At 41.7% G+C, this 12,871-nt stretch overlaps 1 protein-coding gene across 14 annotated transcripts in view; it reads right to left on the bottom strand.

The window, feature by feature from the left end:
• dgkza (diacylglycerol kinase, zeta a) overlaps positions 1 to 12,871 on the bottom strand; it is a 174,900-nt gene that overhangs the window by 73,992 nt on the left and 88,037 nt on the right. For 10 of the 14 annotated variants that reach the window (XM_015338587.2, XM_015338592.2, XM_015338595.2 and 7 more), the window contains exons 2-4: positions 4,830 to 5,962; positions 2,758 to 2,866; positions 520 to 615 (exon numbers count right to left, since the gene is read on the bottom strand). In XM_015338587.2, coding sequence (XP_015194073.2) covers positions 520 to 615; positions 2,758 to 2,866; positions 4,830 to 5,908 — 1,284 coding nt within the window. In that variant the 5' untranslated portion in view covers positions 5,909 to 5,962. The remainder of the gene's footprint in view (positions 1 to 519; positions 616 to 2,757; positions 2,867 to 4,829; positions 5,963 to 12,871) is intronic. The other 4 variants (XM_015338596.2, XM_015338600.2, XM_015338597.2 and 1 more) reach the window with 1 other exon arrangement.

Here is a 12,871-nt window from a genome sequence, read left to right as displayed (position 1 = left end):
ACGCATTGCATAATAGCATGTTGCAAAAACAAAACCAAGATTCATTAAAAAAATGGCACATTTTGCAAAAAGCAAGCAGTTGTATGCATGCTCATTCCTGGGCTGCAAAGCGACACACTCCCATCTTGTGACATTTCATTTGTGGCCTTTAAGATTGGTCATTGCAAACCGAAAAGTGTTCTTCGGCTGACATTTGGCTTTCAAGCCAAGCAAATCTTGAGTATTAAACGGAAGCGTTCAAAAGGTGTCCAGTGGTTTTGCGTGCTTCGCTGTATACAGTATGATGCACATCCTTACACTGGAGTGTCAAGTGTTGTTGCAATAAGAATTATACATCCTGGAGTGGAGGACTGAGAATAGCACAGACATGGAGTTTTCATTCACAGGAACAGAACTCCGTCCCTTGGTGCCTCTCTCACAGTTCCTTGGTATTATTCCATAACAGCTAGAAGAAGATACACTGGATAATTCTAAACAGCCTCTTATGAATAGAAGAGGGGAAGGATGTAGATCACTCACCAGTGCTTTAGCAATGCAGTGCTGCTCTCCAACATAACAGAAGTCTCCTGAGACATTAGTCTCAAACCAGATGTGCTCCCCATACAGGGCATTCTCCTGCATAAAAAAGACAGATGAAGGAAAGCACAAAAACAAGAAAAACCTCAAAAGCCTAATCTCATTTTTCATTGGAGACCGCCTCCAACCACTCCTGCAGAGAAGCTTTTAAACTATTTATAGGTTTAAGACATTGAATAATATAAATATTAAAGACTGTGTGTGCTGTAAGTTTTGGAAAAGCACCATCCACAATACAGTCTTGTTACTCATCCCCATAGATACCAGTAAGTCTAAAAACATTAATATAGCAGAACAATGACTAATTATTCTGCTACAGCAATAATGGTACTAATTTCAGTTACATCCGTGAATTCAAGGACAAAAAGGAGTGGCACAGAAAAGCTTCCTGCCATGAAAGGAAATTTCTTTTCATTAAAATATTTTCCAGGCTCCTTTACAGTTCATATTAATCTTTCTTAAGAAAGATAAAGAAGTGGAGTCCTCACTGAGAGTTATTCTTAACCCTTGTAGACCAGGGTCAGACACCTCTTGTTCCTGGAGATTGACAGTCCAGCAGTTTTTATCGATCACCCTCAAATAAATCAATTTCTGAGGACAAAAAAATAATAGTTTTCCATCTGCACAAGTGGGAGAAGAGATTAATCTGGTTGCCCAGATAGAGGGGGTGTTGTAGATCTGCAGCCAAGTCCCAGAACTGCCACACCTTTCCTATCATGCTTCTTATCAAAGCTATCTTATTTAACTTCAAAAGGGTGTAATTATCAGAGGATTAAAAGCAAATAGCTGCTGAATAAACAGTTTTCAAAGAACTGAATCATTAAATGCATGCTAGAAAAGGCCCTTTTTCATTACTGTTGCAAATTATCATCAGAACAGATGGGTGACAGAAGTGAATCACTGCTCTTGAGAGAAAATGCATTCAATATTTTTGGGCCTTCTGCACTGTACACAGAAGTCCGTATGTTGTGACGAATGCACAGGGAAATAGGAAGACTCTTCATATCGTGGCAACAGCAAAAATAAAATTGTTACTTCCTGCTGTGATCAGATGAAAATGACAGATAAGTGTTCAAGTTGATATTAACTGAAATGCTGTTAAAAAAATATTGCAGTCAAAAAAACACTATTACAACTTGAGAAGCAGGTTCATTTGGAACAGACAATGAGAAGCTTTTCTTCAGAGCAGTCTTTTCGAAGGGCTGTTGATGCACCCATTTGCCTACAGAGATTAGCCTGAACCAAGGCATGGCACCAAGGAGAGTTGTGGAACGACCAGCATTTACTGTAAGTTAGTCATACTGTAGGTTTAAGACATGAATATTCAAATTCTTCACAGACTAAGTGTGCTATATGTTTTGGAAAAGCACTATTCACAACAATCTTGTTAAACATACCCATAGATACCAGTGGGAATAGACATATTATTAACATTAAATATTACTATTGATTCTGCTATAGCAACAATGGCACTAATTTCACTTATAGCAGTCTTTTCTGCGCCACTTTGCCTATGACTCAGCACAGCCTTCAAAACATTTCTAAATTGAAACACATGTGCGGGGAACACAGACCAAACCCCTCTGAGCACCAACAGCTCTTATTCACAAATCACGTCTTGAAAGCAACTGTTCCCTGTACTCATCCACACAGTTTCGTCTGACTCAAGGAAACACTGCCAAAGTACTCTTCCACTTCAGGTGTTTGTCAGACTAAAACATGCAAAGCGTTCATAGAAGTATGGGTATCCAATAGCCTTTTGCATACCGTATATCAAATCCTCTTGACATTTCAAGGGTACGGTTTGTTTTTTAAAACTAGGCAACACACAAAGCCAGCCTTGATACTGAGGAAGGACCGAAGATCGATTTATTGATCAATAACTAAGGTCCAAATGGACCAAATTTAAGACATTGGTCAAATTAGCTATCAGCTTGTCCACCAGCATTAGGAATGATCAATTGTTGCCCAGGAAGGAGTCTGTCCACACTCCAAATGATGTGTGTCTTTAGTTGAGTAAATGAATAGGCTCGACAGTTGAAAACACATCATCTCATGTCCTCGGAAATCCATTTATTGGCTCAATAGAAGTAGCAGGGACGGCCGACCCTGGTCTATGAGGTTGAAGAACGGCTCCTGATGAGAGTGCGACTCCGGCGCCGGCGGCGTTCGAGAACTCACATTCCAGTCCACCGTGCTGCGGATCTCCCTGTCCGGGTCGCCCTTCACTGCGGCCGAGGCCCCCGGCTGAGCCACGAGATGCTGGAGTCCCGATTTCGCGATCGCTTTCCTGAAACGACACATGTCACAGAAGTGTCTCCCTTGGTAAGAGCTTTATCCAGGGGCTTGCAAAGCAATAACTCGAAGCTGCTCAAAGCTCAGCAAAGCCACCACATTGCATTTTTATGAAAGTTTAATAATAATAATAATAATAATAATAATAATAATAATAATAATGTTTCTTTATTAGCCCTATAGAATTTCTTGCATTAGGAATTTGTCTTTTCACAGACCCCAGCTTTTCTCCATGGAGACACAGACACACAGACAGGGAGAGAAGCTGGGGGTCAGAGTGCAGGGTCTGCCATTGTACGGCGCCCCTGGAGCAGTTGGGGTTAAGGGCCTGGCTCAGGGGCCCAATGGAGTAGGATTCCTCTGCCAGCCGCGAGATTTGAACCGGGAACCTTCCAGTCACAGGCGCAGATCCTGAGCCACAGAGCCACTGCTCCGCCCCATTATTATATATTAATATTAATATTAATAATGGGGTAGTAATAACCATTTTATTATTTAACTTAACTTATTTTGGGATGGAGAGAACAAAGGAAGAAAGTGCATAAATACTTTCAGTAGAAATGCAGAATTTAACTGACAGCAACGTATAGTAACTTACTTTTTTTTGCTTGAATTTCGCATAAGTAACACTGTAGTCTGACATTCCAGATTTTTTTTTTAAATCTCTGGAATTGCCCTCCCCCTCCTCCCATTTCCACCCCAGCCTCTACTCCTCTCATATACGGTATCTTTATCATTAGTTACAAGCAACTAAGCTATCTCTATTTTCACCCTTTGTGACCTTTTAATCGACAGTTCTGTGAGCTGCTGGTTCAATAATCAATGGGATGGGTGACTCACTTTGTAAACAGGAAAGGCAGATGCAGACAACAGTGTTTGTAGAATGTCTGCTAATGACACCCCATTAACACACAGCATTGTATTCACAGGAACTACAGCCTCCAAGTAAGGAAGAATTTGAAAACTGATTATTGCAGATTGCATATCAAAGTCTATCAGACCCTCCTCCCTCTCTTCTCTGTGGAATGGCCAAGAAATAAATCTAAATTATTCAGAAATTCTGATTCTGGTGCCTAAGTCTTTATTCATAATTGAGAGGTTGGAAAAGCACATGGCGAAAGAGAACAAATACAGAAACTACTCTGATGTAAAGATAAGGTGAGAGTCAATCGTAGCACTCCAAAACTAAACGCTCTTGAAACCTCAGGACTCAACATGGGGTGTCACTATTTCCACTCGCCTACAGGGATATTCTGTTGATCACAAGGCGACTGGTAACATGGATTATTCACGCAGAACACTCAAGTTTAAAACCGTTACAAGAATTCAACCGCTTTGCAGCGATACCTTTCTCACAGCCCACACCGTACTGCACTGTGACAGCACAAGTTGAAACCTTTTTGCCTACAGTTCCCACAAAATATCTGCAATGCCCGTAAAGTGATGACATATAAAACTACACTGCATAGTGATGGATCCCGCTATAAAGGAAATAACACTAAGTGCTTGCTTGGATTTGCATTACGCCTGTCATAAGAGTGCAGCTTTGCACGAGAGCACCTAAAATCCGCATTTTCTATTTAAGAACACAAGAACATAGTCAACCATTCACTTTCAACTGAATTTGATTACTGGTCGATTTATTTATTTCCCTCCTACCAATTGAAGCACTTTAACACACATTTGGGGGTCAGACTCGTATATCATTAGTTAACCAACAGCGGCAGAGAGTGAAGTGTTTCAGGTTTAGGGGCGAGTCATTGCTCGAACTAGATCACACGTCTTCCAGATCACACGGGAAAGTTCAGCTCGACACACCTTGCTGCCTCAACGCGTTTCCCCGAGAACAACACAGGACTACCTTTTCATTTAAAATGAAAAACTGTCACTTGACACTGACGTCACATGCTGCGGCCGACTAGATTTAGCGACCCTGATGAAAGTAATGGTCTACATACGAGAGAAACCCACTCCAAGTTTCGAGCTGGGGGTCGTAATACATCCCCTGCAGTGGGCTGAGGGAGCTCCTCCGCCCGTTGGGCCTCCAGCAGGGGGAGCAGGTCCTGTACAGGGATACCGAGGCTCTCCGGGTCGCCACCGAAGAGCGTCTGTTGGGTAAGGGTACCCCCCGCCCCGGCCAGGGGCTCCCAGCCTTGGAGATGGTGGAAATTCTGCGGCTGCCGCCAGCGTTCAAGGAACCACTGGACCGGCGCCGCTGGCTAGTTCTCCTATATTTCCCGTAGAGTCCGTAAGAGCTCTTGCCGTAAAACACAGCCTCAGCCGGCAGCAGGTGGGAGGAGTTCCTCCGAAGGCACCGAGGGGCCCTGATGAGGGGCTTGGCGTTGATGTTCTCCACCTCCAGGCCACGACACATTTCCAGGTCCTGCGGGCTGGGGAGTGCCGTGTCTTCGAACTCCCGGTCGGAAACCGAGATTTCGCTCCAGTCCTCTCGGTCCGAGCAGCAAGCACCGTCTTCCTCATCATCTTCCTCCTCCTCCTCCTCCTCCTCCGCCTCCGATTCACAGCCGCTGGTGCAGGGGCTGTCGCCTTCCGAGTCCGAGCAGGACGGGGCTTTCTTCTTCCCCTCCCGCCGCATCGCGAGCTGGCGTTCCCCGGGCTGCAGGGACCCATCCTCCTCCTCCTCCGTCATCTGGATCAGGCTGGCCAGCAGCATGGAGGGCCCCAGGAGGTGGGTGTCTATGGTGCGCAGCTTCCCCCCACGTCTCCTGCGCACGGCGAAGCGCGGGTTGAGGCACGGCGTGGTGGTGCTGGACCGCCGCCGTGCCTGCTGCGACTTCACCAGCCTGCTTCCTCCCGGGCAGCGAGCGGCTGGCCCCACAGGAAGTCCCTGCATCTGAACACTAGAGCGGCGCCTCTGAGTCAGCACGGCCGAGGGCAGCCCCGCGCTGGAGCGTCTCCTGGCTTTGCTGGTTGGCACTGCCACACTGGTACGTCTGTGCCTGCAGTACTCGGGGGCGGTCCCACAAGCAGCTGTGGCCTCTTTCCTCTTAAAGTGCCGCCGGAAAAACGTATCCATTTCGCCCAGAGGTACGTGGCTAAGGGCCGGCCTTTTAAGTGCTTGCTGTGACAGCTGTTAACGCAGAAATCAGTCGATCAGCACAGATCAGAGAAGTAAATAACAGCTCCTACTGTTACAGGGAATGCAGTACTATTCTTTAGACCTCAAATGTTAAACAAAGAGGTCATGCCTTTGAAGCCGCCATATCAAATACTACCAGTGAGAGAATTTAATCTACTAGGATGGTCTGTGGCTGCTGATTGTCTGAGCCGATTGTCTGAACCAATGCAACAGACTTGTGTTGCAAGTAGAAAATGGGATTCTAATGAGTATGTTACTGCCAAAAGAGTTATCAACTTAGGTTGATCACTTAACATTGCACAGCTTTACAGACATTGTGAATAGACACCAGGATAAAAATCTTGTGCTAAAATATCACAGACCTACTTTTTAAGTACTTTAAGCTTTTAAAGACCCTATTAAAATAAGTGCAAATGACGGTACTGTAATGTAAGTGCATCCTTGTGCACTTGTTTAAATGATTTGCACTGCTGTCATTTAAACTACTCAAGTAGTGGAAGGTTTTTATTGCTTGCATGTACAGTATGTGCCCTGATATCCCAGGATAAACTGATCCTTTAATATATGTGATGTTATTAACCCTCAGATAAGTTGTTTAATACTTCTGAGAAAAAGTTGTAAGAGCACATTCTTCTGACTCCAAGTTAATCTATATCTGTTAAAATAGTAAAAACTTTACTCTGTTGAGCAAGCCAGAAAAATACCACTGAAAAAAGCACTGAGCCCTTTCAGACTACATGTGTCACACTTTTAGCTGGACTGTCTCAAGAGTCGTCTGTCGAGTCCTGTGGTTACCCAACCTGGCTCTCCTATGATTTTTGCTCCAACCGGGTTCATCATAGGCTAATTAATTTCACTTTTCTGTTTGAGGAATTTTCTTTAAATTTGCTTCCAGCACTTTAAAGGGTCCAACAGGACTGGGAATTGATATCAAACCAGACAACAAGCTCTGCCTTTCAGAACCACCCTCATTCAGGAGTGTAGCCAGAAATGAAGTCAATGGACGTCAGCAAAAGGACAGAACACTCATTGCTGGCATGTCTGATTGTATCATTCCCACCTGTTTCTCTTTATCATGAAGCAGTCAACTAGAAAGAGCTTCTTACTAGATAACGGCCAGCCAGAAGAGGAGATCAGGAGTGAAGTTCTGTGTTCTCAAGTTGCTGAAAACAGTACCCTTGAAGTAGGGTATGTACGATACTCAGGACTGATCATGTCTGAAAAAGACGTCTGAACAAGCAAGGAGATTAAGCTCTTTCAGGTTCAAGGGTGGGAACCACTGATACAAACCCAATGAATAATCCCATTGCAGAAGTAAGATGTAGCAGCATTCTACCCTAAATACCCACAAAAAATGGGAGCTAAATTTGGCACACCGATTGCAGTTTATGTTCAGCTTTTGCTGCAACAGTAGCTTTTCTTCCCAAGCCATAGTCCTTCTTTGCAATCTGTGCTTGTGAACTACAGTAGGATCTGGGTTGCCCTCATCCATTACCAGGATTAAGATTAATGTTTTTGGCACAAACATAAAAAAGTAAATTGGCAAGGTGGGGTGCAGGCTAATAACAGTGTTCTTGCTGCTGCATTTTCCAATTAACTTATTACAGGCCATCAACAGAAGAAGCCTCATCAACTTTGCCTAATAAAAATGTCAAAAACTAAAAGAGCACTCCTTGATCTTAGGAGTACCTTGTGTGATCTTGACATACTGTACATGTTTAAATTCATTTAAAGAGATCATGTGAACAATTTTAAAAATACAAGCATCAATAATATATTACTGCAGGAATTCTGCATTTCAAACACAATGATCTATTCAAAAGACAAACTGGAGAGAAAGATTTGAATTAATAATCATACCCAGTATTTGTAGCAAATAAATGCCCTACAATTGCATACTTTAAAAGATATAACTGCCTCTGATTTACAACATTCAAGATTATTTACTACACCTTAGCATTTATGATAAGCCATTAAAATGTCATGGATCCCACACCCTAATTTTGCCAAAAGTGGTTTTGGTGTGGTTAAGTAGCTATAGTAAGATAAAGCAGACGCAACAAAACATACACCTCCACTGGTCTATAGAAAGCACTTGCTTTGCAGGAAACCACAGTTAGTGTTCTCACTGCTTCATCTTTTGAAAGGTCAGTTATGTCATACCAGTGAGTGAGTGGCTGGGTTGAAGCCGGCCCGTTTCTGCCGACTGAGTTTTTTCAAAGGTTTTGGAACATGTACCTGAGGTCTGAAAAAGCAAGTGTAGAACCAACTTGTGAGGCTGGCTTGTCACATCTGCACAAGGTCAAGACGCCTTAGGCTGTGCGGGACATGGGCCAAATCTTTGCGGCTGTAAAGACGATATATGCCATCCACCATTTTCAAGGAAATCTTCTCTGAAAGAGTAACTTACAGTAGGTCACTCACTCATGCCGCAGACCTTTTGTAGAATGTCGTGTGAAATTCTTAAGACAGTAAAAAAAAACGTATAGAGAGACCCAGAGATGGAAACTGGGAATGAGGTAAATAGCTCCCTGGCGGTTCACAGCAGTACAGACCAAACTCCATCCATTAAAGTGAACCAGATTAAATACAGGAAATAAAAAACTAAAGTGACAAGCAGAATAAGTCCTTACATAAGCACAGAATCTATACTCGGTCAGTAGACTTTAAAAAAAATGTATGAAGCACAGATGCAAGGTTTCTTCCACTACATAAAGTTTACATTTTAGAAGTGGTGATAAATTAGTGTTCATTTGGAAGCCAGTTTCTGGTTTCCCAGAAGAATGATGAGGAACTCATTACAGTTTCTAGGACAGGTAATTCTCTATAACTTTGCTGCACTGATAAAACCATTAGTTCTTAACCTCAGCTAGTTTCAAATGCTACTATTCTTAAATGGCTGGAAAGCTCAGTGATGCAGTACATCTTTTACAGGAACCTCTGAAGACCTGTAGCTCAATAATGCAGCTAATCTAATCACTTAATAAGCCCACTTAAATGCCAAAGTAGACATCTAAACCTAGTCCCAAATGACCCAATTATTAATGCCTTTGAAGCTGAACGCACCTTTCTCTGCAGTAACATTAAAAAAGTAAGATTATTTCAATCAGTCATTCAAATGGACAGTTATTCTTTTTTTATGTAGTCAAACTTCAGAGATTTTTTTAGGCTCTCAAAACATCAAAATTTAATTTCAGATTTTTGCAGACATTTATAGTCATTAGAACAACAATCTGCTTTCAAAAGATCTACCTTGAGAGGACTCAAATTTTTATCTTAATTTCTCAGGGGTGAATGGTTTGGACAAATTTCACAAATTCATTTTAACTCTACATTCAAAATATATACCATACTACTGCACGGATCTCCTTTGCACTCTGGTTTTAACGTATTCTCAGGCCTGTTAGTTAACATCACTGAACACCCACGCAAAATCCTTCCTTTTTTAAATCTAAATCAAATAAATAAATAAAACTCTCTGGAGGCTTTGATCTGATTGATAATTTATTCTATTTAAAAAAACCTACAGCAAACAGCCTCTCTCACAGACGAAAAAAAATGTAATGTATCCCAAAGCTGTGAATAATAAGAAAAGGCTAAAATGAGAGTTTCCGCCTTCCCTTACTAAACAAAAAGAACACATTGATTAATATTCAGAGACACAAAATGGGACCAATGCACCAGGCGAGAACAAAACACATAAAAAGAATAATTGAACTTCAAATGAGGATAAATTACATTACGACATGTATGCAATTGGAAGAAGCACTTTCTTTTCATTTTTTGTTGTTTTGGAAAGTGTATTATTTAAGTTTTCTATTCACTGCCCAGGAATTTATTTTCCTGAGCAAAAGCTTTGTGCATGTTTGCGTGGGGGGAAACAATGAACACATAACCACATAAAAGAGAAATTCCTATTTTTTCTCCACACCACCCCATCTCTAAAACCCCTCCTCAAGTGGTAAAATCACCCACCAGCTCAAAATATTTTTGCACATATTTTATTGTTTTACAGTGAATATTTGCATATTTTGCACACACCTAACTATTTATTTTATTTTGTATTGCTGTACCTATTTTAATCTTTAGTCTATTCTGATGTCTGTTTTTGCTTGTCTTGGCCTCGGCTGCTGTTACACCTTCAGGATCAATAAAGTCTTATCTATCACCCCATCACTACCCAGTAATATGAATTGCAGGAATGAATGAAGCTCCGATTTCCATCATAGGATAAGGAATGCTACAGTATGTTTATTTGGCAATCAGAGTTCAAAAGCATTCCCCTGGGTGAATTTATTCACAAAAGTAAATGCTTTGCATGCACAGAGGTGCACACATATGAGGCCACCACAACTTATTCTGGTTTCAGAAGTAACTGGTGTACCAAAAATAACAAAAACAAGTGCATAGGTGTTTGCTTTCTTTTTTCATAGCCACCAAGATCAAGCCAAAAGTAACAGACGCTGAAGAAACATACGCTTATACGATCAGAGTATGGTTGCAGTCTTAATCAGCGATGCAGAAGCATGATGAGCAAGTTGAACAAAAGTATGAATCACTCGGTGGATCAGTTTGTCTTGACATTTACCCATGACCACGAGTTGGGGGAAGTGCTCAGGCAGAGGAATTGTGTACATCTTTAATAAACAAAAAAGGCAGGACTCCTAAAATGTCTCCTCAGTTTATATTCTACTCAGGCAGTATAAGGATTCATAGGAGAGGAGGGAAAAAAATCCAAAGATGGGCAGCCTCCAGCAGCTGTCATCTCAACAGAATTAGTGGGAACATGTTCCACAAAAACAAAAAAAAAAACATTTAACAGCAGAGGCAGGGCTGCTACATGATCATTTATATGAGGGGCCTGAGAGAAATCCAAGAATTTGTCAAATTTCCCCCTAAGGGAGAAGCAATATGGAAAAGATAAACCATTTCACATCATCTAAACATGTTGTTCAAGGATAAAAGTTATTAGAAAAGGCTTATGCATTTGGTAGCATATTGAATGTAAACTAATGTGCTGTATTGTCAAACTCGACAAGACTGAATCCAGTTACAGCAATCCAGCTACATTAGCAGCTTCATTAAAACTTTGAGAGGACAGTCCTTCTTATGCTAGAGGTGAAGTCCTAAGGACCTCCACTGTGGTGACCAGTCAAATCTGTCTTCTACTACTACAGGCACTCAAGACAAGTAGTAAAAGGCTTGAAATAGCCTTTCACATTTGAATAGTCAAGATCCAGTACTGCTGTACAATACAGGAGGGGACAGGTAGTGTATAGCATAATACTGTATACTTAGCATTTGCCGTTCCAACTCTGGGATCACCAATGCCCTTTGACAGCTTGCAAACAACAAATAAAACACATATACAGTACATTATGACACACATTATACCTGGAAATAAATATCACTGTGATGTACAGTAATGTAGGTGCAATAATATTATTCGTAGTATAGAAATGATTTCCTCTTCAGCTTAAACTGTTAAGAAAACACGCAATACAGTAGCTTTCAGTACATTGGGGAAGGGGGGAGGGGTGACCATTGCTGCTCTAAGGAAATCGCAGCCTAGCATATTATTTCAGATAAACACTTGAGCTCTTATTACCTATTGCACAGCAGCTTAAGTTAACAACATACGCAAAAAAAACGCTGCCAGTTCTGTTCAGCTGCTTTTCTATCCTGTTGACTACTGGTCTGTTGACTCGAGAGGTACACACAGGGGACAGCACCCCATTGCTGCAGGCCTGCTGGAGCCTTTGAACTCTGATCAGAACACACTTTCCCCTGGCTTCTGAAATGCTGAGGCTGCCTGTGTGGAGCACATCACGTCACTGGGAGGACCTGAGAAAACATCCAGAGAGACACGGCAAGATTCAGCCCAGTCTCTTGTGACAGATCCCGACCTGGCGTGCCATTCTAGAACGGCTTCCTAGGAGATCTGGGAGAGACGGGCTCTTTGACTGCAAGGATTCTAGAATTGTGAAAGATGACAATATGGACTCCCAGCGCATGAACAAGGGTAATTTGTGGTATGCAACAAATAACATTTCGCTGGGGTGGGCTGGGGATTCCTTCCAGTATAATAAGGGACATACAAAAACAGAACTTCACTTGAAAATACTACCAGCACTGTGGAATTCTCAATTACAAACGAGCACCAGAATTGCCCCCTTAAAACCATTATGCAGCACCTCATATTGGAGTGCTACGGCAGTTGTGTTGAATAATTCACCAGCAAGTGCTACCCTTAGAAGCCTTTCAGAAGAGTAAGACTGCCCTATGCTCTGTGAAATGTGGTCCCAGAGTTTAGCAGAAACCGAAAACAAAATATTAATCTCATTTTTTAACAGCAGATCTTCCACAATTGTGGGACATTGTTTCAGGAACAAATAATGGGCATGAATATTAATTAAAATATACAGAATCTTGCATATGCAGTGGAATTAGGAGTGTAGTGATACAGCAAAAGCTAATTCAGATCCAAATGAATTATTTTGCTATATTATCCATAAGCTTTTTCTAGATATACAGTACATACACCGGAACTATAACAGCAAATAAAAAAACAGCTCTAATGTTTCAGAAGATTGCTTATTCAACTGGGAATTACTTACTTATCACTGACATGAGCTCTTCAGTCAGAACATTATTATATTTACATTAAACAGACAAAGATGCTTCAATTAAGTTGCTATTTTTTAAAAAGCCAGCTTCGGTAATTAAAAGCCATGGGGGAAGATGTGTCATCACAAAGATGCATATGGTATGAAACACACTGCTAAGGCAACAGACTGCACAGCCTTCCCAGCTTCTGCAATTAATTCTCATGATGACTCAAAGAAGCATTTCCTTAGTAGCAGTATTTCAATATGTTAAGCTCATCCAATATTCCTATAA

The sequence above is a fragment of the Lepisosteus oculatus genome, chromosome 21 (genome assembly GCF_040954835.1).
Source record: "Lepisosteus oculatus isolate fLepOcu1 chromosome 21, fLepOcu1.hap2, whole genome shotgun sequence".
NCBI lineage: Eukaryota > Metazoa > Chordata > Actinopteri > Semionotiformes > Lepisosteidae > Lepisosteus > Lepisosteus oculatus.
This window is presented reverse-complemented; position numbering and strand designations above follow the sequence as displayed.